Source organism: Rhamphochromis longiceps, linkage group LG12 (assembly GCF_057381845.1).
Source record: "Rhamphochromis longiceps isolate RC_006_pf linkage group LG12, R_longiceps_female_GT1.1, whole genome shotgun sequence".
Taxonomy (NCBI): domain Eukaryota; kingdom Metazoa; phylum Chordata; class Actinopteri; order Cichliformes; family Cichlidae; genus Rhamphochromis; species Rhamphochromis longiceps.
In genome coordinates this window covers 10468101-10495739 of record NC_140568.1, presented here as the reverse complement: position 1 = coordinate 10495739, position 27639 = coordinate 10468101, and the positions used below count along the sequence as shown (strand labels likewise).

The window sequence follows — 27639 nt, the reverse complement described above, 5'->3', positions numbered from 1 at the left end:
GGTTTGGAGCCAATGGGAGTTGTTGACCTTAGCTCTGGGGCTGATGCAGGCTTTTTATTTTTATTTTTTGAGGGGGGGATTGTTTTTTTGTAAAAAGGATGTTTGTTTTTTTACCATCTTATCTGGTGTTTCGCGCACTGAGGCTACGTGAGTTATGTGGGCTTTAAAGCACTAGGCAAGTCACAGCAGATCACACTCTTTCTTTGCACGCTTTTTGTTTTTTTTTGTTGGAGACTAAGGAGATGTTGCTAGCATTTACGTCACAGACATTCTCATGGTCTACTGCTTTTAAACCATTTATACAACAGGTGGTAGTTATTTCACTTTCACACCAAGCATATTTTAAATGAAGGTGCCACGTGATGTGACCCTAATTTTTCTTCTGAGACCACGACGAACAAAGGTGGTAATTTACACATAAACAGGTCCCGTTCCCATATTTTTAGTGGTGTGTTTTAAACTGATTTTTTTTTTCAGTAGTGAGTTATGTGATGGTCATAGTCAAAAGTGACAGCCAGCCTGCTAGACTGAGGGTGTCTAGACCAGACTTGGGCTTGGCTGCTGGGTCAGGCTGGCCTGTATGTGGATTGGCCTCGGCTCATAAACACACTCTCTGCTCCAGATGCTATTTCCATCCAGCCCTTTTTTTTTTTTTAACCACACCCTGACCTGTCACGTGGACAGTGGTGTATCCTTGGCCCCTTTGCAGCCCTCAACCATCTTAAGAAATCACCCAGACTAGGCTCACCGCAGGTACAGACCTCGCAGGCTGACCGGTAGTTATCCAACCAAGGCCAGGATATCGAGGGAAACATCCAGGGCCTGGACATTTCTTTTCTTTAAAAAAACCAAAAACTGTTATTACAGTGTATGCATAAGCACATTCAGGTTCTCATGTGGGGGAGGGTAGTGTACCGTTGAGTCACAGTAACCGAATGTAACACTGAAACTTCAGCGTTCAGTGTGGAAGTGACACTAATGGGTTAACAAGTAGTTGGCTTTGTGTCTAGCTCTTTTTCTCCTCCTCCAGCACAAGGATAGCATTGGCCCTGAAGTCTCCCTGTGCTCAAACATAGTAGTTGCAGACAGCGTTGTCCCCTTTTAGCGCGCAAACAGCAGGCCACCGTGGTGTGTCATGAGGAAATTGCACCATGCTGTCAGGTGAACTAGAATCCAGCCTTTGTGTTGTCTGAAAGCTGGTTTGCTGCTGTGTTGTCATCAGCCCGTAGGACTGCATTGGAAAGCAGTCATGCCTGGAGGGCAGTTGCATAATCCCTTGGCACTTCAAATATGCGTACACTGGAGCAGATAGTAGATTTGAGGATCGGCATCCACCCCTGCCGTAAACTGGGCCAGAGTGGTATTTTATAAATAGCGGTGGAGTGTGGGCTGCTGGGTTGGGCTGAGCTCGTTGATGTCACTGAAACACTACAAGACCACTCCTTGCTTAACTTCCTGTCGGAAACAATCTCTGCTTGTCTGACATGGAGTTCGCACCACTCCCCCATCTGGCCTGTAGTAAGGTGCACGTCGGGCAAACGCAGTTGTAATCCAGGATTTCATAACAAACTCTCGGGTTCTCTCATCCACCACACAGAACAGGGCAAGGGTTGGCATGGAGAGGAACGTAAATCATGAAGCCCACACATTTTGTGGCTAATAACACTATGGGGCGAGGCGCACACAGTAAAGTATTGTAGTAGTGTGCCTACACACTTGATAAATTGCTTTAAATGAGTCATTCAGAAAAGGCTATATCTAATTCTTTATTACGATTGTTTTTATTGCTGACTCACATCTGGTATGCACCTGCGTGACTAATCTTGTGGCCTGTTTTTGAAAAACAAAGTCAGTGCTTTGTGTTTACATTTTAGAAAGTTGAAAAATGTTCCTTTTCTTATTCAGGCGTTCAATATTTTGGTTAAAGCTATACCATTTGTTATAAATCATTAGCCAGATCTAACCTGAGTTTAAAGAAATAATGTTAATGTTACAGTCTAACTTTCAGACATGTTAACTTGAAAATTTCTATAGTTTTATTATTAGGTTAGACATGTTCTGTATACAGTTTTCCCGTTCCCTATTAAAAACAGACACAAAAGCAGTGCAACAAGTCCCAGGATGAAGCTCCGATTCCTGTTGCTAAGTTACAGATGAATGTTTTCCTATTTTTAGTGCTGAAGACTTGGATTCTTGTTGCAAGAATATATTTTCATTTGGAATATGATAATTGTCACAAAATGAATTGTTTCATGCCATTCTGAACTACAGTAATTAGATAATAGATTAGAGGAAGCTTAATGCAGAGCTGTCCTCTGGGGTTTGAGAGTACCGCTACAATAAGATGTTGAGGAGCGGGATTTTATTAAATCATAATGACTTTTATTAAGATACGATGCAATGCACAGTGCATGTCTACAAATTACATGGAGACGGGAAAGTTGTTTCAGTATTTTTAGTAACTTCACTTTCTCTCAGGGAAAAAAGAGGAAAGTTTGATATGTATGTCTGGGATCTTTTTTTCTTTCGTTGCATGGATTCACACGGTGCGCATGCATGTTGTGTTCAGTAACCTGGTTTTCTGTGTGCTGGTGTTTTTCAGGTACAGTAGTGTCTTCCCCAGCCTTAACATGGCAGTGAAACGTAGGGAACAGACGCTGCAGGACTACAAGCGGTTGCAAGCCAAAGTGGAGAAATACGAAGAGAAAGAAAAAACGGGGCCCGTGATGGTCAAACTGCATCAGGTAGCGTCAGTTTTAAAGCTCGCGTCGGCGCACGTGTCGATCCACTCGAGCTCTCCCTCCAACTGCACAGGAGCAGAGTTCACTTGCTCTTACATGCTGTCCGTATTGTGAATAGAGCACAATAGGTGGAAAAAGACACAAATGCTGACTGGATATGAACAAAAATAGTTGAGCACATGCATACTGTACATGTGCGCTCCTTCACCCACGCAAGCTACCAGGCTCTCAAGTAGTGCCTTTTCAAAAAGGCACTGCTGCACATCTACAGGCACGTAATTGAGAATTGTAGACACACACATACACATATACACACACACGCACACACCACGAGGCCACTACAGAAGCACACATTCACAGATAGTGCTGCAGTGTTGCCTATGCTATTGCTTCTAACACATCCTCACATGGTGAGCCACCCACACACATTGAGAAAAGCACTGTCAGGGGAACAAAGCCTTGAAGAGGCCCCTACATCCATGCCCTCTGAGTCCCTGTGCACTTAAAGAAATGATCCTGACAAAACACTTGCACGCCATTTCAGTTACAGCTGGCATGTGTAAATAAAACTAAAGTGAAGAGAGCATATCATAATGCAGCTGAAAGACAATATGTTTCAGTTTGAATATAGCAACTCCCCCTTCCCCTTAATAAAAATTCTCACCCTCTCACACTTATTCATTGTGCATTCCATAACTCCATGCCTACAGTAGACTACCCACTAATACATTCACACACAGATCAGTGGTGCTGGAGTCCACTCACAGCCAAGTCTGCCCACATTACCCACTCCTCCTCACTTTGGTCGTGATTACAGCCTTTTTTTTGCACTGCTTCTCCGTGGGAATTAAGCAAATATCTTTCAGAACAATAAGAGAAGAAGACAAATGATGGCTCAAGAAGTGAATTCACTTCAGACTAACTTGTTTCGCTTTGTAGGTATTAATCTGTAGCTCCTTAAGCTTATTTTAGCGAACGAATCCTTAATGTGTAGTGTGTATTGCATCGCAGTGAAATGAAAGAATGTAACTCAAAGTCAGAACTGAACCCTCAGTGACCAGTTCTTTTGTTTTGCTCTCTCTCTCCGACATCACAGGCAAAAGAGGAACTCCGACCGGTCAAAGATGACTTCGAGGCCAAGAACAAGCAGCTCCTGGACGAGATGCCCAAGTTCTACCAAAGCCGCATCGACTACTTCCAGCCCAGCTTCGAGGCTCTCATCCGGGCACAGGTTGGTGACCTCCATCACCTTTAAGTGCACACCCAACGAACCTCTCACAGCTGCAGACAACCACCGTCCCTCCCACCCACCCACTGCTCCACTCTCTGAGCGTCGGTTAAACAGTGCATAAAATATCTGATGAAGGGTGTGTATAACCTAGGCAGTCTGTCTCCCTCAACGTTGCTCTAATGTGATTAACCCTCAGCGACGGCCCACGCTGCTGTGTTTAGCTGAGGAAGGCCTCATCTGTCTGGCTCCATTGCAGCCCTGCAAGCCTTCCTCTAACCTGAAGCTTCTCTTAAAGCAGCTGGGTGTCTCAAGTTAGCGCCACTATGTCCCCCTCACTAACCCCAGACCTGCCTGGCCATGTCATTTCCTCCTTGGGACAGCCACTGGCACAATCCTAATAAGTAAACTAGATTATCCCAGACCTAATGAAAATTATGGAGTTCTGTGATGCACTTTGAACTTAGCAAATTAGCAGACATATAATATTTCCCCACATCTTTTATCTTGAAGCATTAAATAAATCTTACCTGTTTTTGTCTGGTGCAAGAGGTCCCATTAGGCACGCTAGCCATGTCATTCTTGCAGCTTTATATTTATTCATATAATTCACACACATGAATGAACGTTTTCACATTTGCACAGCCATGTGTGGGTGGTCAGCGGACCTCGTCCCCAGTGCTTGTTGCATGTGCTTGATTTGGTCCTCCACACCCTTTTCTCCCAGCCGCTTGTTGCTGCTCAGCGTCCAGCAGCAGAAAGAAAAAGAATAAAGGGAGTCTTTGTTGTGAGGCTTCAGTTTCACTATAACAAGTCCTGTCCAGCAACTGTCAGAGGGAGACACCACCTGACCTGTCAGTTTCTACAGATGATGATGAAGGCATTGTCTTCATTTATTCATCTTTTTTTTTTTTAGTTGCTTCTCTTACAGTGGATGCTGTGTTTACTGAATCGAATCCAACTTAAATTATTCATTTTGTTGTCAAAGGTCAAAGTGTGACCTCTCCATGTACATATTAAGCAGCTGGGAGTATGGTATGTTAAAATGGCTCTGTTTTACCCCAAGCTGCTTCTTTTTTTTCTTTTTTTTTGGGTAGGTGGTCAGCTGCGTGAGCCGGCGTTTACTCCTCGTGGTGACTTGACTAATTGTAATGGTAGTCTTTGCTACAGAGGGCGCCTAGACACTGATCTGGTGTACATTATCATCACAGTTCATATGGACATTTCCGATGGCCCTTTCAACAAGCCACTTTTGGGAAAAAAAACATATCCGCTTTACCCCCACAAGCAGCAGTAACCCAATACTTATAGCCCACTCATGTGGTTTAGGTGGCACATATTGGTATAAACATGCAAAGGTCTTTCAGGCGGAGCACTTAAAAAGGCTTGTATAAGGTGGTTTAGAAGCAGTGTCTGGTCTGCTTATGGCAAAATTCTCGTTCTGTTGTGACCCTTTTAGTGAAACAGTAAACTTTTCCCACGGGTCTCTCAGTTGGTTTTGTTGCAAGGGAACACGTGCAATTTTAGAGAAGTCTGTGTCGTCCCCCCCTTAAAGAGCATGGCATCGTATGCATCGCTGCATGAATAAATATTGAGATGTGTGTGTGGGTTTCTAGGGGTTGTATTTCCCAGTACTTTCATTCTCTGCCCACTCTTCTGGAGTCTTGTAATGTGATTAAAGTCTATTAATCATCAAAGCAACTCTCTAGGGAGCCTGACTCATGAACTAAGGGGAAGAAGCAGGGGTGGGAAGTGTCAAGAAAGCTTTCAGTGAACACTCTCTATCTCTTGTTCAGATTGGGAGAGAAAAGCAGGGTCACTACCCACTGAAGTGCTGGGTTTTGGGGCTTTGTCAGAGTTGTTTGATATCTGTGGGCTCCCCATTCTCCTCTCAAGTCACTTCTCATTAGCAGGGTTGAAGTAGTATGAGAACAGCAGCTTCAGACTTGTAAGTAGAAACACGATTAGACTGTATTTGGTGTTCAGATTTTGGATTCTGGTGTTTCCTGAGAGGTCTGTGGATCGACCTGTTCCCATTTTCATCAGAGGACAGATATTCTTTTCCCCTGCCATCACAGACTTACGTTTTTATTTTTCCTTCTCTACCCACCAGGTGGTCTATTTCACCGAAATGTACAAGATTTTCAGCGAGTTAACAGACCAGATCGACCAGGCAGGGTTGACTGACGAGCAGAGGGAGAGGGAGACAGAGGCCAAGCTCACCGAGTTGCGTGCTCTGTCCATTGTCGCCGACGACTGAGTGAGGAAAATACAAAAACGGGCTCTTTTCATGCCTCTCTGAATGGATTGCGCTCTCTTCAAGCTCCTCCAGAGTTCAAACGGACAGCAGTGACCTAAACCTGATTATCCATTTGTTTCCTTGCGGCCTCATCCCCACCCCCAATTGCTCTTGCACTACACCCTAATCTTTCATCATCTCAGCAACTCAAAGCAGCTGAATGCCACATTAACTAAGCCATCAGCCAAGTGCAACATTATAAGCCAATATGTTGTCGTTTATTTTTCTTTTCTTTTAGTAAAGGAATCAGACAGATCTTGTCAGAACTAATTAACAAGGTTACGCTTCATGGTTTCAGAGGTATCTATAACCATTTGTTTCTAATGTGTAAAGTGAGCAAGGAAATGTTTCTATTAGTCACATCTGCCTTGTTGGCAGCAGCGTGTGAAATATAGTTTTATTATCCAACTTTGAAATTACACTGGAAGGTGTTATGTAATGTAGTGTAGGTTTAAAAAAAATCTCTCAATTTTGGTCTTTTCTGGTAATCTGTGAGTTTAGCTCTGTGCCATTCTCTGTGAGGGCTTTTTATTGGGGTTCATCAGAACACATTAGCTCACCTGTGATAACATGTCTGACTTTGGATATAACATAAAAAAAAACAAAAAACGGTGTAACACGGAGTGGTGTTGAAAGGTCGACTACTCAGGCTTCAGACATATCCAGGTTTGTTTTCTTTTTAAACCCCACAAGTAAGAAAGAAAAAAAAAAAATCAAAGGCTGGTGCGCCCTCTAGTGGAAATAAAGTGACCCATATTTTCCTTTTGTTCACACCATCCATCCTTTGTTCTATTGTTGGTTAGAGTGTGTGTTAGCAAAGAATCTCACACATTGTTGGCAGCCTTAAAAAAGTATTTTTCTCTGTATCATCTACATCAGGGTTGGAAGACAAATGTTTTATAGTCTTATTTTTGGACCAAATCATGCTCTCATCACATGCCTTTGTTTCCACTTTCCATCAGGTAGAGCCTTGGCATGATAACTACACTACATAGTAATGTAAACACACACTGAATGTTACTCATTAGTGAATTTGAAGTTACAAGTATGTTGACTATTTATTTTTTTTGTGGCTTATTGTGTAATTACTGAAGGAAATGCTTAGCCGGTTGCTCGTCTTTGTGTTCTGCAATGCAGACTGTCTGATTACACGCCAATAACTGGATGAATGAAGGTGCTTTTCTAAGTTTAAGTTATAGTCATGGTTGATTTTTTTTTTAAATATACCAAAATGAATACTTTGTGATCAGATTGGGTTTTATGTAAGTTTTTAAATAACGTCGGATGATATTTTCTGCTTCATTATTATCATCATCATCATGCAATAAACTAAATGCAAGAAAAGCAACCAGTGACTATTTTGCTGTTGTCTTCATGAGTTTGTGTGCGTGTGCTTCTGCACATGCCTGAGTTTTTATGAACTGAATGATGCAAACACGTCAATTACTAATCTTTATTTACTGGCATTAGTAAATTCCTGTTTACAAATCATTTTTCCCCTCCATTCACCGCTCATTCATATTAATTGTTTAACTTGAGGTGAAGTCAGTGGTTTGAAGTAGTCACTAAGATGAAACACATTCATCAGAAGCTTATGTGACAGTGATGCAAAGACCCAACAACCATAAAATACAAACCTACAGTTAATGCAACGTCTAGGAGGACCAATGCCATAAGTGCACATAAAGAATCCCTTTCAAAATCTTTGCTTGGGAAAGCAACAGTGCAGTGTAAATAAAAGGATCAGCGTTAATATCAGTTCTTCCTAATATCGTCCGTGCTTCTCCTCTATGCAACTAAACAATGATAATGTCCATGTAAAATCTCATTAGTGACAATGACTGGAAGGCAAATATGGATCCACTCACTTAATTTCCTTGTTTGGAATTAAGAGTGAGATGTGGTCACAGGTGGATGACAAATTTCTGGAAAACAAAATAATATTCCAGATATAACGAAATGTAGGGTTTGAGATGAGGCACTGCATGATATTCACTCCCAGGTCCCGTTTTTGTTCTTTTGTTGGACACCCCTGACCCACAGGTGTCGCGTCTGCGAGTTACTGAGTCGAGTTAGTATGCCTTCTTGCTGTACATGCTTGAAATCTGTTCCTGAAAGTGTCTGCGGATGTCTGCGCGCCTGCTTTTCAGGGTGGGCGTGAGAAGGCCGTTGGCGACACTAAACATCTCTGGATGCAGGTAAAGGTCCTTCACCTGAGACAGAAAGGTGAAGCATCGAAATCAGTTAAGTTCAGCCACTTTGTAACTTGTGCGTTTGAACCTCGATGAGTTTGCTCACTTGTTCAAACGAATTCAGCCGTGCTTCCCTCCCCACGGCGTTCATGTCCTCTAAAACTGCCTTCTTAACATCCTGTTGAAGACAGAACCAGTTTCCATTTAATCCTGCTGTGAGGACTTTAATCAGATGAAAGTTATATTCCAGAATTAGGCCTACAGGATTTTGGCACAGCTCCTCGTAGGACCCCACAAATCCCCGATCCTTGGCCCAGTCAACAAACACCTCTGGGTCAGGGACAACTATCCCTATTAAATAAGACTGATAAGAAATGCAAGACAAAATGAAACATCGAACCGTGCCTCTGAGAACACTTCGCTTTGGATAAGAAAGCTAAAATGTGCCGTACCTGTAAACTGTCTCCATGCACAAACACCTGGAGTACAGGGACACAACGCATGTAGACGTTTTCTATCTTCTCCGGAGCGATGTATTCTCCTTGTGCCAGCTTGAAGATGTGCTTTTTTCTATCAATGATGCGCAGGGTCCCATTCTGACAAAAACAAGTGTGGTAACACAAACTCACTTGACTCATACAGGCTAGTTAGTGTGTCTAATCTTACTGGAAGCCACTGGCCCACGTCCCCGCTGTGCAGCCAGCCGTCTCTGTCCAGGGCTTCAGCCGTCTTCTCTGGATCCCTCAGGTAGCCTCTGAACACGCTGGGGCCGTGAATACAAATCTTAACGGGACAAAGCATTGAGAAGTCACCACACAGCATCCGCTGATAGGTAAAAGTGTGTTCATATCTTTGCGTGGCTGACCTCTCCCGCTCCGTTCTTGGCATAGTAATTCATCTCTGGGATGTCCACCACCTTCACCATGGCGCAGGGCAAAGGAGCACCAACATGACCTGACACAAACATACCCCTGCTGTTAACAGGAGAAACCACAACAGCATCCATCCTGAACACCTGACAGTAGAAGAGCGTTTCCTACCTGTGCTACAGTCCCCTGGCATAGAGAACGTGCAGCCCGCTGTGCACTCAGTCTGTCCGTAACCCTCAAATATCAGACACCCCAGAGTGGCTCTGAGGAAGGACAGCACTGCTGGGGAGATCGGTGCCGAAGCGGTCAATGCAAACCTCAGATTACCCCCCAAACTCTCCTGAAAAAAAAAATAAATAAAAAATAAGAGTTCCTACGGTGAAGCATTTATGCAAAGCAGTTCAAACACAATCATATTGTGGATGCGAGCTCATTCCCATTTTAAATCATATTCAACCTTGGTCATATTTTCCCATCTGTATTGATCACACCAAGCCAAAATCTTTCAGTCCTTGTTTGCCTGCACGCGTGCTTCTCCAATACACTCCCACAGGGCCAATATGCTCCGGGTGATTTTGGCACCAATTGCTGGAATAGTTGTGCCTCTCTTGTAAAGTTTGGATACAAATTTGTTGATTATTTGCAGGGCTGCTTGTCTACCATGTACCACTGTGTTAAGTGCTACAAAACACAGACGAGGACAACTGCAAAGTCAGGGATTTTCAGAAAATATGGCACTTAATAGTGAAGTTTAGAGAAGAAAAGATGTTCTGTGGGCTGATTTCAGAGGAGGCCACTGCAGAGCCAAGCATATGGATGAGTAACCTACATATGAATGTAAACAGCAGCAACAGGCTGAGACAGTATATGATCCACACTGTCAGCCACTGACCTGGATCTTGTTGAACACCAGTTTGTCCCACAGGCTGTTGTTACGTACAACCCCGCTGCTGAGCTCCGCCTGCTTTCTTTTCACAGCGTAGTTGAGCAGAGCTCTTCGAAACGGTGAGGTCACCGAACCCAGGATCTATGTAAAAAATTGGCAAGAATGTACAAAAAACAGAAACACACCCAGGATTATGGCCGCCTTCTTAATACAAGGTAAAAAATATTGGATTGGCTATTTTTAGATAAGTCAGCAGAAGTCCTGTTCGGAGCGTTTTCCCCTTGTTACATATGCAAAGTGCTCAGTCTTAGTATTTCTGTCGTAGGGCCTTTGCCTTAAACTAAAAAGGGCTTTGACGTGACATCTATTGTGCTATATAAATAAAACAGAACTGAGGTGAATTCTCTGCGCAAATTTGAGGTATGTGCTGACATCACTGAGCACGCAAGTGTTGTGGGTTTAACGGGACTTCTAACCACACCAAGGCGCGATCTAAAAAAAGAGCAAGTCACACTGGAGGATGTGCACGAGAACGTTACCTTAAAAGGAAGATCAATCTAGATTTAAATCAGTCTATTTTATGGGGTTTTTTGCTTTTCAGTTTTATTGCAATACAACAGTGGAGAGAGGACAGTGGGAAGGCAGGCAGAAAATAGCCTCATGACGGATTAAACCCAGGCCCATGCAATGGCCTTACGGCACCCGGGCTGCCTGCTGATGCCAGTGAGCTATACTGGTGCATGATTTTTACTAACGGGTGGATCTGCTGCACTTTGCACCTTGTAAAAGAAAATGAGGAGCGGGTAATGCGTTTGCTGACCTTGTCATAGATGCGATTGAGTAAACGAGGCACGACGGGAAAGAAGGTAGGCTTCAGAGTTTTAATGTCATCCATAAGAAGAGAAATGTCCCCCTGGTAAAATCCTACTCGGGCCCCGTAGCAGAACATAGAGACCTGCAATAGAAACGGATTTAATTTAGGGTTCATACACAAAAAAAGTAGGAAAGAAAGACAGAAAAGCCTGTGAGAAGAGGATCAACTACCTGAATCATTCTCTCAAACATGTGGGCAAGCGGCAGGTAAGAGATCGACACGTCGTCTTGCTGGATCTCAAACGAGCCCTGAGAGAAAAACGAGAAATGAAATGAGCAAAAAAAGCACAGGGGACAGATTAGGTTGAGGCAGCGGCATACGGCGAAGCCTCGCAGGCAATCAAACATGTTGTATGGCAGAATCTTTATACAGGGGCAATTAGTTAAAGTACCTCGCAGCGACAGGAGCAATCAAACACCCAATTAATCATACCATTAGACACAGCGGGGAGGGGGACAGTTTGGAGACATGCAGACACAAGCAAATGGGAAGCAACGGTAGCTGTGAGGCTGTTCTCAATTAGACAACGAGGTGGAAGTGTAGACAGACCTCCAGGATCTTAATGACAGAGGAAGTGTTGGAGGCGATGTTGCCGTGGGTGATCATGGCTCCCTTGGGCTTCCCTGGGTAAATAAACAAAACATTATTGCAGTGCCCCTGCGCAGCAAAGGAAACTGCAGCGGTGCCATAAAGAGTGGTTGTTAGTGGGCACTGAAGGGCATTTCTCTAATGATGTGAGTGAAGGATAATTACGGAGAGGCTTATGAGATCAGACGGTACCTGTGGTTCCACTGGTGAAGCAAACCACGGCCAGATCCTGAGGCTGGGGCGGCTACAGAGGGCAGCAATAAAATATGAGAACATGACAACGGACTTCCTCCGCTCTTAATTTAAGCCCCTGCTTATGAGTGAGTGTTAATGATATCCTATTGGACAGGAGCGACGACAGAGCTGTCATGCCAGTGTTTAGGAAGGGGGAGATCAGCCTTTTACGTGAGCAGCTCTGAGAGATGACAAACTCACCACAGGATCTTTGAGGTTCCTCCTACCGATGTCCTAAGATGTGGACAAAGAGGAGTTGCTCGTATCAATTTGCACATCAGCAACGATGAGTCGATTAAAAGGGGCTACATTTAAATGGCTACGCCCCCCACCCCAACTCACCATGAGCTGCTCCAGCTTTAAAACCTCCACCTCACAGCTCTTCGCCCTCTCCACAAAGGCCTGGCTGAAGTCGTTAAAGAGAACGAGGCAGGACAGCTTCGGAGTCGTGCCGTTCTCCTTGTTCTCTAGCAGAGATGCCGCCTTCTCCTCCCGGTCACAGATCACCACAGAGATCTCCGCTAAAAAAGCACCGAGCACACACTTACACAGAAAGTTTGTGAAGAAATGTTCTCATCAAAGTGTGAAATCTGTGGGGTTTTTCCACTCGGCTCTTCTGCCCGTCTCAAAAGGACTACCGAACACAGTCTCACTTTGAACTAATGAAGCCAGGATGATCGCATTTTTCACATTCAAATATTTCTCCTGTCAGAACAAATCAAACCTCTTTGAACTCGCACGCATATACTGCTGCTCAGGAACAGCAAAAACTGAGCAGGCGGGTTTACTTTTACTTCAAGTGATCAGGTGTAGCCTAGCTTTGTTTAATCTTTATACACACTCAGCCACTTTATAAGGTACACCTGCTCATTTACACAAGCATCTATGGCAGCAGCTCAGTGTTTGTAGCCACGTAGACATTAAGGACTTTGCAGCATGGATGCTGGTGCCAGATGGGCTGGTCTGAGTGTTGATCTGCTGGAGTTTTCCCACACAAACATCTCTAAGGTTTACAGAAAATGGTCTGGAAAAGTGGAAAATATCCAGCGAGCAGTGGTTCTCTGGGTGAAAATGTTGATGTGAGAGGCAAGACTGCTTTGAGCCGACAGGAAACCAGGAGCAACTCCGATAACCACCTATTTCAACCGACGTATGTAGAAGAGATGCTCTGAACACGCTGTGCTGCACGTTCACACAGCCCACTTTAAAACAGGCCACACTGCATTTTACTCCTGTCAGCCAATAGCAGGAAAACTAGGGCTGCAGTTTCCATGAGCTCACCAAACTTTGATAAATAAGATCAGAAAAAAAACTGCCTAATCTGAAGAGTCTCAGTTTCTGCTGCTACATTTAGGTTGTAGGTTCAGAATTTTACGATCCACCCACAGACTAACTTAGTATTGTAGTGACCACAGTGTACCAGTCTTCTGCTGGAAGAAATATTTTCTATGCATTTAGATAGAAATGCTTAATTTAGTTATTAGTTGGTTATTAGTTATTTACATAGGAGGGGGGGGAAAAAAAAGCGAAACAACAGGATCTACTGTGTCAGCATTTTGTAAATGTTCGGGAAGTTCTTCTTTGAGAGTTCAAATCTAGTTAAAAGCCTATAAGAGGTAGAATTATGCAGTTTTTCAGTAATAACAGTGACAATGATTAATGCAGGACTTTTATTAGTAAAGGGTATTTTTATGCCTGTAGTACTTCTGATATTTATAGCATATTCTGTACACGATGATCTTCTTCCTTCTCCAATATTTTCTTTATTCAAAGGGCAAAATATCCATATGCAGTTTGTATGTCTGATGTGATGAAGGCTTCACCTTTGACACCATGTGAAACGTTTTCATTTTCGTATTTTAATGTGAAGCTTTTCTCACCAAGGTTGAGGATATGCACCATCGCCTCCAGTCCCAGTGTGTCATAGAGAGGCACCACTGCCATGGAGTAGGTGTAGCAGGCCAGCTCTGAGATGATCCACTTTAACCAGCAGAGGGAGACAAAGCAGCACTGTTACACTGAAGTCATTTATAAACCCATATACAACATAAACAACACTCAAGGTGTAGATCGGTCAAATGAGAGGGTTAGGGGCTCTAATAGAGCAGAAAATTGTCTTTTACTACGGCAATAATTGCCCAGTCCGACAAGTGTATTAAAATAAAATGAGACACTCTTCAATATTAGCTGCCCTGGAGACGCACATTCACCACTAGCACTGTGCTGGCAATATAAATAAAGCCAAACACAATTTCACAATAGATGGATTAAAAAAGAAAAAAAAGAAGAAAAAGGAAATCATAAATTCAATTTTCAAAATGTGTTTAAAAGGGCATGCTGAGCTCCGAGGGTAGAATCATCATCATCCACAAAACCTCCGCTGAGATGAGAGTTATTTAATAAATTTTTAAGATCAAAGGCAGCCAAACTAGAGTGGGATGAGCTGTCACACCACAGAGCAGTGGGAGGTCCATACCTCTGGCCTGTTTTGTGCATAGATCCCAACAAACTGCTCCGGATTCGGCTGGCAACCTTTAGCCAACAGGCCAGAGCCGAGCACCTGCGCCTGCTCAGCCACCTGAAGGATTAGAGGCTCTCAGTGAACAAACAGTAAAGATCAAACACATTACATGGAAGTGCTGAGATAACTGGGAGGAATCACAGAAGTAACGATATGCCAGACCTCAGCGTAGGAGATCCACTCGTAGGGCTGACCCGGCTTCCTGAAGCCAAGACACGGGCCACTTCCTGAAGGACACAACACCGCTCTGTCAGCTCAGAAAGTCTGCTGATAGTTCTGCTATCAATCCACTTTCCAGTTTTCCTCTACTCTGTCCGGTTCCATACCGACTTCTCCATCAAGAGGAGAGTGTTTAATGAAGTGTGTGTGAATGTGCGCATCACCTGAGATCATCAGGCCCCTCTGGAACATGTCATAGGCTGTCCTGGTGTCGTCATAGTAAAACTCCAGCAGAGTGTCATCTTTGAGGATCGCCGATCGCCTGCAGCTGGGATCTCCCTGCAATAAACACCACCCTGTCACCGACAGCCCTGCAGCAATGCAGAGCACACTAACACACGCCTAAGCCAGCAACAGCCGTCCCTCACTCACGTTAACGGCCACAGACTGGGCTTTAAGATCGCAGGGAGGGCGCATGGGTCGAGGACGGGTCACCAGCCAGTACGCTGTGATGGAGGCCAAGGCTCCTAAACCGAGCACAGAGGAGGGCGACAGGGAGAAGGAGGAGGAGAGAGGCAGAGACGGCAGAAGACTCCACAAGTCCTCCGATTCGGAGCCTTTAAGTCCTGTGCTGGAGCGAAGCGACCGCAGCCACTCCTGGAAATGCATAGCTGAGGAGACAGGATGTAGAAAAGGGAAAATAAGCAGTCAAAAGGAAGAAAATTACATGGTGCATAGGGACAGATGTTAACTCTGCTGCTACTTTAAAACAACAACAAGCATATAGAGTAGCAGACTAACACTGAAGGGTTTTTTTTTATTGTTTTCTGTGTGCATTCTGCTTCTTTTTTTCTCTTTTTAAACTTGATGTGTATCTGATAAATTTGATGCAGAGCTTTGTTGTCTTTGCACGACTTTTATTTATATATTTATTTATTTATTAATCTGTGTTGCGGTGAAGTTTAGCACTAAAAGAAATGTCTACCTTGTTTGGGAGCTGGGGATTATTTTTTTTACTAATGATCAATCTGTTTACATAAAGCTGCAAAAACAATTAAAAAAAAAAAAAAAAAAAAAGGAATTTAAAAATCCCAAGGCCAAAGTTAGCACCTCATTTTCTTCCTCACAGACCAGATTTTTTCCCAATTTGTTTGATTTATGGCTCCAAAGATTACCTGGCTTCCAGTGTCTGCTCAGAGTGTGCTCTTTTTTACAGTGCAGTATGAGACTGAATTCACCTCTAAAAAAAGAAAACGAAAAAAAGATAATAGTCATGATCGCCGCCATGTTCACTGACCTTTTGGCCTCTTCCAGAATGAGAGCTGCTCTCTCCCTCACCCTCTGCTCCAGGTCTTCCACACCTGAACAACACGCTGATCATCCACGATTTCGTTTTACATGTGAAATGACAATAAAAGGCTATTCTATTCTATTCTGCTCATTTGTGAAACTACACATGTCGCTCCAGCAGCAAGACCTCCATGCTGTTTGGCTGGTGAGCCCTGAGATGTGTGGTTGCTGGATTAAGCACAAAAAAACACCAAAAAACACAGCACTACAGTGATCTTGGGAGCTGAAAGAGGCAAACTCGTGGGGCCTTTGTGTCTTTGCATGTTAGTGGAAGCTTTTTAAGGGCTTTCTGCAATTTATGCACATTTTCTCCTGTTTTGTGGCCAGCCAGGGAGCTTAGGTGTTGTACTTTCATTCCAACTTAGAGCTTAGTGGGGTATTTCTTGCTTTCTATCAAGAGTGGGGGGGGTTTGTTTTATTGTTTTTGTCCTTGAACACCCTGAGGTCAGTTTGCTTCCTTCCTTATTATTCCCTTTTATTTACTTTAATGCTGTAATTCTAAATACATTCTTATGATTGCAAAACCAACGTGGTTGGAGGCTCAGTTCATGGTCGGGTGGCACTTTGTGCTAAACTCCACGTGTCCCCGTAGACTTTTCAGGGCTTTCAAAATCACTTTAACCAAGAAAGAGGCAAACATTTTCCCTTCACTCCATTTGGCAAACAGCGTGCTGGATTTAATAAGAGATTTGGGTCACATCATCAAGAATGATCAGTGTGATGATGGCGATGTGCAGCAGCACTGCAGATGAATTCAAAAATGGCCCTTTTTAAAAGCCTGCTGCACTCTGAATTTATACAGCTCATTTGTGGTGCAATTACAGCCCAGCAAATATGGAAAAATCTTCAGGTGGTGCACTGACAAGACGTGCCAGTTGCATGTGAGACTAGTCATGCTTCTGAAGCTCTTGGTGTGATGGAGAACTGTAAGCACATCTTTATCTATGCTGACTAATTTTTGCGAATGTAGATGCAATAACAGGAATTTTCTGTATTGACCTGGACTTTGAACTTTATCCGTTTATCTGTTCAAACTAGAGGTAGAAAAATACCCCATCAATATTGCATAGTATTGCAATATTTTGCGAGGCAATATTGTATCGATATTTTATAAAATACTCAGACTACTACAAGTCTGTGGGCCAATCTGATGCACACTGGACGCACTTAGCTCGAGAACACCATCTCGTAATTCAGAGCAAACTAATAGCTGAGTGACAAGTAAAAATAGGACAGCAGCCTCCAACATCTACAAAAACCTCAGTGGCTACCTGGGGACTGTACTGAAATTCATCACATTTGTGATTGATTGCAACTCGTGGTGGATAAATAGTTGTCTAGAGCTTGAAGTTGTTGTACGCTCACGACCAGTTTTGGGGCCAGATTCACTAAACGGGAAATAGCACATGAGTCCAATCCCTAAATAGTGCTCATATGTGTGGTTAGTTTTATGGGGGATTTATAAAAGTTACAATGTTTTCTAAACACAGTTCCTTTTTATATCTTAAACTGCATTATTTGGCGTGAGCCCTAGCACCATCTCCAAATTGAAGGCCAAGTTCCATATAAGGGATGTCAGATTCAGGCTAGGAAGTGGGCGTCCTAAGAGAAGATAACACAACAAGAGCGTTTCCTCACCCTGTCAGCACTTAGGAACTGAGGGCAGTCTTCTACAGATTTGCAGTCGAGGTTTGCAGGACAATATGGCCGACGGCTCACTACCCACACAATCTGGAACAAACTGCACACAGACAATCTCTGGTCTCATAGGGCTGCCAGAAGGCCTGCCATGACAGCCCCTCGCCATGACAGCCCCTCACCATCAGGCCAGTTTGCGCTGGTGACGGCAACATGTGGAGGAACGTTCTGTTCAGTGATGAGTCCAGATTCTGCCTATGCCATACGGATCATAGGTCCAAAGTGCAGATATGACACAGAGAACACTATTCCGATTGCTGCACCGATACCGTAACAGCTTTTGGTGGAGGCAGTGTGATGGTGTGGGGTGGCATCTGCCTCACTTGGAAAAAAAAACTAAGCAAGGCTTATCATCATTGGAGGCAATCTCAATGCAGAGAAATGAGGATGAGATTCTGCAACTAGTGGCATTCCCATATCTCCACACTCTTTGTCCAACCTGACAAGATGATAACGACATCTTCTAAGATGGTTTATCAGAGACTACCTCCAGAATTTGGAAGGGCTGCCTGCAGTCCTGATCTCAACCCCACTGAACACATTTGGGATCAGCGTGGGTCCGCTGTTCGTGCCAGACTGACCAACACAATCACACTGGTTAACTTGTGACAAACACTGGTTTAAGAATAGGATGCTGTCCCACATGAGTATGTGACCAAGCTGGTGACCAGCATGAGGTGGTGGTGCCAGGTTATTCTGAGTGTGTATGAGTCTTCTACATGCTCTTCAGACTTTCATCATCCAATCAAATAAGAAGGCATCAAACAAGCCTGAATAGGACAATAAGCCGTTTGGCAAAGAAGATTTAGCAAATTTTCATGGGCGCAAACCACATAGTCAACTCTGCTGCTCAACCCCCAAACACATTTTCCTTACAAACGTGGCACCATTTCAGGGAAATAAACAGGCTTTCCAAGGGTATAGGATTTATTGTAAAGGAGCATGGTTACAACAAAGAAATTACGAAAACACAAATTTCCTTAATTTTTGTGCTAGGTTTATGTTATTGCAATGCATATAGCAAAATCTTTAAAATTTCAACAATATCTTATCGTCCATTTTGAGACAGTATCATATCATGGGGTGTTTAGGGATTCCCACCTCTAGTAAAAACAAAAGCCAGATCTAGCTCTGCGTCCCTATGCTTTATATGGGAAGAATGCAATACAAGGAATGAATACATTCATTTACCTACAAGTTATTTAACTGCAGATGCATCCTTCTCATTTGCAACAGTACCAATGTAAACAGTGCCGACTTTGCCCTCCGTGGCTAAAACAACTTCACAGCACATGTGCAGTCAGACCGAGAGACACAGCTCCTCTCACTAACCGCTGAAGCAGTTCAGGTTTGCAACACTGAACAACATTTTAGGAGGAATTTCAGAGGTCGGTAAAGCTACTGTTTCAACAATGTTAACATTAGCTGTTTCGCTATCAGAAATGACTAGAAATTACCATTAGCCACCTGTTATCATTAACGTAGCAGCTAGCAGTCTGCAGTTAGATAAATATGAATCATTGTTGCAGGCTGAACAAATTGCAGATTGAATACTGAGCAGAGCAGATTACGGACAAATGGACAACCAGGTGGGTTTCTGGCTGTGCAGAGCAGCGGGGGAAGGGTAGCTGAACCAAACAGAGTCCAGTGTGGAGAACTAATCCGAGCAAATACAGAGCGAAATCCAGAGCAGAGCAGCCGAATCAGACAGAAGACATGGTAAAGGGATGCAGTGGGAACGCTGTACAAGAGAGGCTGCCAGTGTTGGTCAAGTTACTTGAAAAAAGTAATCAGTAACTAATTACTTCCCCCCCAACAGTAATCCCGTTACTTTACTGATTACTTATTTTCAAAAGTAATTAATTACTTACTTTTTAAAAACAATTTACAACCTGAATAGGTGATAAAGCGATAGATCTTTCAGCCCAATTCTACTTTTTCTGCATAATCCATCATACAAAATGTAATCAAATGGAAAAGTCTTTTTTTTAAACTTGTTTTATCAGTTTTAATCTTTTAACTTTATGCATCAAGTAAAAATTAATTTATATGAACCATTCTCTGACTTCAAGAAATTAGCTTAACATTTAAACCTATTTTCTGCACATTCCAGCACATAAAATAAAATATTTTTTGTGTTTACATTCAGTCTTTCAAATAGATGCAAGTTAAAATACAGCAGAAAATAAATAAAGTCAAAGACTAGCGGTCCTGTTGCTCTATTTTCACCTGTAAAGCAGGAGTACGGTAGGTGGAGGTTTGCCCTGGTGCAGGTGTGCCGCAGCGGTCAGTGGAAGAATCCGTGAGTTTCTCTGTGAATTTCCCATTACCTCTTTGCGCACTCGGTGCTTGTTTTGGGGGGGGGGGGGGGGGGGGGGGGGTTCCCACTGTAAAAAGAAGGTTTCTTCCCACGCACAACGGACACTAATGTTTTTGTCACTTTTTATGGAATCAAACTCAAAGTAAGGTCAGTACTTCCACGCTTTAAACGCTGCACGGTCATTCTCTCTCCCCACTCGATATATAATCCATTGTTGATCTGCACACACACACACACACACACACACACACACACCTTTTGTCACGAATGTCGCACTCGCTTACGTCACTGTCATGAGACACAAAAAAATAAAAAAAAATAAAAAAATCAAAAAAAATCAAATCACGATTTTAGTAACGCAGCGTTCCTACAGGAAAGTAACAGTAATCTAATTACCGTTTTTGCGATAGTAATCCCTTACTTTACTCGTTACTTTAAAAGAGTAATCAGATTACAGTAACGCGTTACTGCCCATCTCTGGAGGCTGCAGGCAAATGTGGACAAGATGATAAATTTTAACTTTAAACTACCTTTACAATAATTTAGTAAAATGTGTTTCATATTTTGTGGTAGCTGTGACGTCATTTTAAAACGCAGGCAGTGATCGGTTCAGTCCGCTTCACAATATCTTTGTTTTAGCATAACTAATATTACACTTTATCCAAAGATCATTTATACTCCTCATATTAGTTTTCCGTAATGCTCTTCTTCTACAATAATTCAGTTACTTAGGTGTGTGTGTGTGTGTGTGTGTGTGTGTGTGTATTTATTACCTTCACAATTTGTAATGAAATTATCTAAGTAATTTTAAAAATGGATAAAATCTCTATACTTAACCTTTATACTTAATATTGAATATTTATTTAGGGAAAAATTAATTGAATAAATCGAGTTTTTTTCCTGGGTGTGAGTATCAAGTCTAGTATCCTGACAACTCTAGTGGATGTTTACATATCTGTCCCCCTACACCCTGTTTATCCACATACTAAAGAAAAAAAAAAAAAATACGAAAGAAAGAAAAAAATATATCATTCCACTTCTGAAACACAATAATCCAGCCTGAAGAGCCCGGTTTAAAAGGCCCAGCCACAGCGGACCACAGGTTTGGCACAGCTGAGAGAGAGAAGAGAAGAAAAGACTCTGGGTCTATACAGGAGAGAGAGTGGTGGGGGTGGGGGGTGGTAGAGAGACACCAGGAAGTAATAACGATTGGCTTAAAAGAAACAGGCACCGAGGTTACTCTCAGTCATGTTCTGCCACCCTTTCATTCGCCAGAGAGAAAGAGAGACTCAGGGTGTGTACAGTAGCAACGGGGGCTGGTGGCGAGATGGGGTGAGGAGGGAGGACCGGCTGGGTCCACCCCTAATGGTTCTCTGCCAAAGACTTCATTGTTCATATCAGAACTGAATGAATCAGGGAGACACGGGGAGGGGAAAATGACACACACACACACACACACACACACACACACACACACACACACCAAAGTGCAAGACCAGACTTCTCCCTGAAACTGCTAATTTCATCCCCTCAAGCAAACCACTTCATCTTCTACCGCACAAGGAATTCACCTCTCTGAATAAACCTCCCCTTTCCCACATTTGCTCCCCCCTCCCTGAACGCTCCTCAACCTCTCACCCATTTTCTCCCCCAGTGCCCAATTGGAGAGGGTAGCTTCCCCTTCCCTCCTGTTTAACCGGAGCTGATGCTGCGCCGCTTCCCTAGCCTGCACGGGCAAAGCAATGCCACACTCGTCCTCAGGAGGATTTCTAATCTGCTTTAAGCATCAATTTATGTGAACTAAAGCTGTTCACTTCCCTCTTTACACCTGCTGAAGTCACAGAGCAGCTGGTGAGCCCCTCGAGTCCTTTCACTAGGTAAATAAATTGAAAACAAAGGGCTTTATGAAACGTGACATCAAAAAAAAAGAAAAAAATGACAGTGTGGTGTGAAGAGAGCTTCCTGTGGCCCCTTTCTGTCTTTCTCTCTCCCTGGCCCTCCCTTCTCTCTCACTCCCATTCATTATGGCTATTGTCAAGTCCCAGACAAGAACCATTGTGCTTCCAGCTCTTACTCCCAAGAAGACAGGAGACAAAAGGAATGGCAAACACATGTGAAAATATACTGAAGGAAAACAAACGCACCTTCATTCTGTGCCAGTTCCTGCAGGGAGAGTGCGCTTTTGGCTACATTGTCATTCGGAGAGCTGCTATCGCAGCAGGGCACTCGTGACAGACGTGCACACAGTTCATACAGTAAGTGCTGTGATGTTTGAACAGTAACAGCGGATCGAAACTATATTTGGTGTAAGTAAAGGCATCCGTATGTGGAGTATATGCCAAAATGCAACACACACAAAAAAAAAAAAAAAGGTTCAAGTGGAGACGACAGGCATGTCGCCATGTCCGTGCATGTTTACTCTCGCTCACAAGTGGAGACATAACCAAGAGCTATTCACTAACAGAAGTATGACAAACACATGAGTGGAACGCAGCATGTTGAAATTACAGACATAACCCCCCCAAAAAAACAACCAAAAACCGGTTTTGAGTCAAATCTGGCATGTAGTCAATAATTACAACCTCGTCAATGTTCCTTTATAACCGTCAAACATTTCAACTGCCATCAAACTAATGGGGTGTCATGGGAAAATGTTCCCGGGCAGGTGGTAAAAAAAAAAAAAAAAAAAAAATTAAAACGGCATGGTGGGGTTATGAATTATTGTAAGCTTGAAAGATCTAGGAGCCACAGCAGACACTGCTAAAGATTCATGTCACTGCTGAGATCAGAGGATAAGAAGAGAAGAAGAATAGACCCTGTACTGACTTGTAACATTTTCAGAGGCTGAACACTGCAATAGGACCCAAGTCTGCATGAGCCGTGGGACAGCGCAGCGTGCCCTGCACAGTCTGAAAACATTTCATTGTTGCTGCTATCACCTAATATAGCTCAGCCCTCCAACATCCTACAGCACCTGACTGCGGAGCTGGGCCAGACAAACATCTGGACTATGCAGCCACGACTGCAGGTCTAGAATGAGCACCAGCACTCTCCGGGGCAGTGTGTTTTATGCTGCACTGCAGCTGTAACATTAGGTTTCCAGATGACACCCTACTGGAGTCTCTAAATCAGCAGCAACAAAGAAACAACTTGCAGAGAGGCGATCGGGCTTGAAGCAACGTGATGTAAGACCAAAAGCTTTTCCCTGAACACAGTGAAACTGGAAGAGCTTCCCACTGACTTCAGCAAGATGCTCTCAAACACAACTGAGCCTCAATTAAACTTCTGTGATGAAAATTGTGTCGTTTTTCCTCCAGGAGTTTTTTTGTAGATGCATTTCCTGGTGTGCTTTCTTTGCAAGTCAAATTTGTGCATAAATTTTGACTCCAGTAACACATGTGGGTCCTGGGATGAAATAAAAGTAATAAAGAGGATCACAAGTTTAAAAAAAAATAAAATAAAAATTGAATAATCAAAGTCCATGTTTTACCAAGAAAACCAAATAACATGCATCTATTTTCTTCTGTTTATCCAATTCAATGTTGCGCAGGAGAGCCTGGACAGGTTGCTCACACCACTAACACACATTGACACCCAGATTCACACCTACAGCCAGTTTATAATCATCAGTTAACCTAACGCCATACATTGTGGGCTGTGGGAAAAAACTAAGTAATCATCCATCATTAAAGCTGACACAGGAAGAACACAGAAAGTCCGCAGAGAAAGGTGACAGACTAATTTCAGACCCAGGATCTTCTTGCTGTGCCGTCCCTCCACTGCACCATCCCCACAAAATCCCAGCAAAACTTTTATCTGTACAATTTATTTGTTAACAACAGTAAAAGTCTTACTCTTGGCAAAAGGGCGGAAATGTAAGCGTATGGAAGAGTGGTTTTTAGAGTTCAGGTGAACTACTGCAAAACCTGGCTTTATCACAAGCTTTTAATATGCTTTCAGTGTTGTAGGAAGCAGCCGTAAGCTGTCGGGATTCATGAATGTATTTTGGCAACATCACCGGCACAGTTAAGTAAAGCTCGCAAGTATAAACAAAGAGCTTGAAAGAGTGGAATTGAATTTGCTGCTGTTCAGATCGGTTGTGGTGGCTGTAAATGATTTTATAGAGCAGCCAAAGACTTATTTAACACACATGCACAGTTTCCTCTGCATTAGACAAGCAGGCAGAAATGCTTGAGATGCTTAAGCTGCCGTCTCCTTTCCTCGTTCGTGTTGTCACATGAAACATCGGATAACGATTTGGCTCTGTGCATCACACAGAATATAAAAAGAGCTCTGTATAGTAGCTTTAAGAACTTTTCTGTGGTGACGGGAGCAATGCTGGGGAATGCTCCCCCCTGACCCAGAAAACTACAGGAGGTGGCACAAAGCAAGAGGGGGAAGGTTTTTATAGCTGGGAGACAGGCCACAGCATTTTGTGCCAGCACCAGAAGACCGGTGTAGTCTGCACACGCTCCATGTGCCCAGGGAGGAGAGAGTTCTGGTTGGAGGGGACCCGAAGAGAGAGGACTGCAAGATGGACACGTGAGGCAAGCGTGGGGTGGGGGGGGGGAGAAAGAATGAAACACACGGGTGTTTTCTGGCTGTGATTCCTAAACAAAGCGTGAGGAACACAGACACATGCACGCTCGATCCCAATGACGTTTCTCTTGTAGCAGGAAGCGAGAAAGACCACACATCCGGGATGCAGAAAACACCACTTTCCTCAAGGCGGTCAGGAGTCTCCCAGGGTCTCGAATTCACTTAAACCCAAGCGGAGATTCTCGAAAACAAAGCTACAGTTGTGCATTCTTTTGCAGACGTTTCTGGTTTCAGGTAACTAAGCAGCGCCAGGTTCAAACGTCAACATGCTGTCAAAGCTCACGTCTGACTGAGCCGGTGTATTTGTTCATTCTTAATGGTTGACTACAAACGTCAGGTGACACATTCAACACTGTAACTGTCAAATACACACAAAACAGATGGCAGGAGGCCATATGGACAACTCCAAACACGTTGCCTCCGAATATCTCAACACGCAAGTATTAGAAGTATGATTTAAAACAAAAGCAGATGTAACGTGTGGAAATGAACAGCGGCTGTGATTTTACACAACAAAAATGGCAGAAAACCTACAATTAGGGCTGAAACTCACTCCAACTGTAATTATCCTCAACTTGGACCACAGACAAAATTCACAGCAGCCCCCTTTTCTCTGTACCTCACTTACATTTTCCACATATAGCCTGTAAAGTTTGGGCAAGTTTAGCAGCAAAACAAACCCTCTACATATATACACGTTATCCCCAACACTGGCCTTTTAATACAGATCATGTAGATAAAATAAAGCAAAAAGGTTCATGTAAAGTGGCATGCAGAATGCAAGGACAAAGAAACTACTTAAAAAAATAAAAGTGTCTGTACTAAATTGATTTATGCAAATGTAAGCAGCGTCTTTATTGAGTGCTCTTGTTCTAAAGAATATGGCACTTCCTGCGGACTCATTCAGGCTTCCTCATCTCTGACAGGTGACCTGTGCTTGATTACAGCAGTGTCTTCAACGACAATTGACTTTTCCTTCTGCGAGTTCCACTTCAATCTAGACTCTAAAGTTAGCAAGCGCGTCATTTTTTTTTTTCATGCGATTGCATTTGAGAGGTTTCTCTGACAGGCAGATGACCTTTCCTGCCTCTTACCCAGTGGGTGCTGCTGGGATAGGCTTCTGATAGTAAACAGATGTAAAATGTGATATAATGTTTGCTTTGTGGAAATCACAGCACTCTTAATATACCAGGAAGTCGCTTTCAGGTTGTGCTGATCATTGAGTCCATTGATGAAAAATTATAAAAACTATTTTTATATTCCTTAGAGGAGCTTCACATTTTTCAGTGTGAGGGGGGGAAAAATAAAAATAAATAAAAAAATAAAAAAATAAATAAAAAAAAAAAAAAAATCACAGTTGTGGCAGTAAGACTGGATTTGGGGAATACAATGTTGAAAACATCTGGAATCATTAACTGATGGTACAGGAAAAAGAACATGCACGTCTTTAGAACATTATCCTACCACCACTGAAACGCACAGATAAACAGTGCCATGTTTCCCCCAATAAATGAGAAAGGGTTCCACGTGTGCGACTTTAAAATCTTATGTTAATGACTGAATGATGTGTTGATTTAGTTTCAGTTTTTGTTTTACCATCATGCTGGAAATATGTTAATTAATTTAAACACAAAACATAACATGCCAACATCTTCCACTTATCCAATTCTGGGCTGCAGATGGGACTGGAGTCTTTCCTGGCTGTCACAGGGCAGGGGGCAGGACACACCCTGGAGAGACTGTCAATCTACTGCAAGGCTAATTCAGAGACAGAAAACCGTTCACGCATACAGGTGACTTAGTAACCAAGTAAGCTGACATACACCTGTCTGGACTGTTTGGAGCAAGACTGAGGGTTGACTTGAAACCAAGACCTTGTTAGTGCTAACCGCCGCACCAACCCCAAAAACTGTCAAGTGAGTATCAATAATATATTTGGTGCTTTAAGTAAGCTATAAAGTGAAAATTAAAGAAGAAAAACAGCATAAAGCATCTTATTAAGGAGTTGGACCTCCATGCTCCTCGGCACTGATTCTCTAAGTATTTGAAAGTGTACTTGAGGGACACTTTCCTTCAACTGGTGTTTTGATAATAGTGGTGGTGAACACCAACACCTGGGTCCAACGGGTGTTGACTTCAGTTGCGATCTAGTGATTTGCAAAGGTCAGAGCATGTGACTGTAATCACATGCGTACTCAAAAGCATTCAGTGACCCCCTTATGAATGAAAAAGAAACCACGCCGATTGGGAGAAGCTTTTCATTACTGGGTGGAAGGAATCACTCAGAACAGCCCTGGTTTCATTTTCAGTCGACAAAAGGCCATGCCAATCGATTATTATTATTTTTCTGGTTTGTCACCATTTCATTTCACATAACCTGTGTATCTGAACTATGTTGGGAATGCATTAAGAGTAAACTGCTGGTGAATTTTTATGGGAGAAGATTATCTTGTTCTCACATCCACAATACATTCAAACAAACTCCCAATCAGCTCACAGCTTATATGCTATATTCAGTTATTAATATTTAACCCATGCAAAAAAAAAAACACAGGTGTTCAGTATTTAAATGCAACTTGATTTACGTACATAAGTTTCATTTTTGCTTGTTTTTAACGGAGTACACAAAAGTTTAAGAAAAATGTTTTTACCAGATGCACATTTTTCCTGCTGCCTCGAATCACTTTCAAAGAAATCTTTCTTTGCTTGCGTAAAACTTTTCACAAGTTAACAGGTTGATTCCTGTTCACATTCCTCCAAAATCTGCAACTATCAGCTCGGCAGCATGGGAACTCGGCGTGCTGCAGCCAAACTTTGTTTCTTTCCTTTTTTCACAGTCTAAGCCTGCTCAGTTTAGCTTTGTGCTTCTTTATCGAGCTGAGACGTCTGAATACAAACTACCGAAGAAAGAGACTCTGACAGAGACTTACCAGAGTGAACGCAGGTTTCCAAACGGTCGTTGACTGAGAGCCTCACTTAATCCTGCCTCAGGTCCACAGAAATTTGCCCACCAGTCCAGCTAAACGCAATTAACCTGTGTTTCCGGTCCAAATCTTCAAAATAAAGGACTGCGCTCAAACA

General features: G+C 43.0%; 2 protein-coding genes across 3 annotated transcripts in view; one reads left to right on the top strand and one right to left on the bottom strand.

Moving 5' to 3' along the window:
- The window catches only part of LOC146656939 (bridging integrator 3), a 31794-nt gene extending 25284 nt beyond the window's left edge, over positions 1-6510 (top strand). Inside the window, exons 7-9 of the mRNA XM_085424728.1 lie at positions 2603-2744; positions 3838-3972; positions 6083-6510. Coding sequence (XP_085280854.1) covers positions 2603-2744; positions 3838-3972; positions 6083-6229 — 424 coding nt within the window. The 3' untranslated portion in view covers positions 6230-6510. The remainder of the gene's footprint in view (positions 1-2602; positions 2745-3837; positions 3973-6082) is intronic.
- Positions 6511-7707: 1197 nt separating this feature from the next.
- Positions 7708-27587, bottom strand: LOC146656938 (long-chain-fatty-acid--CoA ligase 1-like). Of its 2 annotated transcripts, none has more exons than XM_085424726.1 (20): positions 27489-27587; positions 15024-15262; positions 14816-14930; positions 14595-14659; positions 14388-14489; positions 13792-13891; positions 12254-12432; positions 12113-12145; positions 11870-11921; positions 11639-11712; positions 11260-11337; positions 11036-11170; positions 10222-10356; positions 9501-9669; positions 9326-9414; positions 9127-9243; positions 8913-9056; positions 8723-8824; positions 8567-8638; positions 7708-8481 (listed from the first exon to the last, which is right to left on the bottom strand). In XM_085424726.1, the coding sequence occupies exons 2-20, from the start codon at positions 15258-15260 to the stop codon at positions 8341-8343; spliced, it is 2139 nt and encodes a 712-aa protein (XP_085280852.1). In that variant the 5' UTR covers positions 15261-15262; positions 27489-27587; the 3' UTR covers positions 7708-8340. The 2 variants fall into 2 exon arrangements, with proteins under 2 accessions (XP_085280852.1, XP_085280853.1); XM_085424727.1 differs by lacking the exon at positions 27489-27587 and adding an exon at positions 27210-27402.
- Between the last annotated feature and the right edge of the window lie 52 nt (positions 27588-27639).

Excerpts from the sequence above, each read along its gene's own strand:
- LOC146656938 (XM_085424726.1), bottom strand. The coding sequence starts at position 15,260 with ATGCATTTCCAGGAGTGGCTGCGGTCGCTTCGCTCCAGCACAGGACTT. Across the intron at positions 9,244-9,325 it reads CCAAGAACGGAGCGGGAGAG|ATTTGTATTCACGGCCCCAG; the intron begins GTCAGCCACGCA and ends TGTCCCGTTAAG. Across the intron at positions 9,057-9,126 it reads ACGTGGGCCAGTGGCTTCCA|AATGGGACCCTGCGCATCAT; the intron begins GTAAGATTAGAC and ends TGTTTTTGTCAG.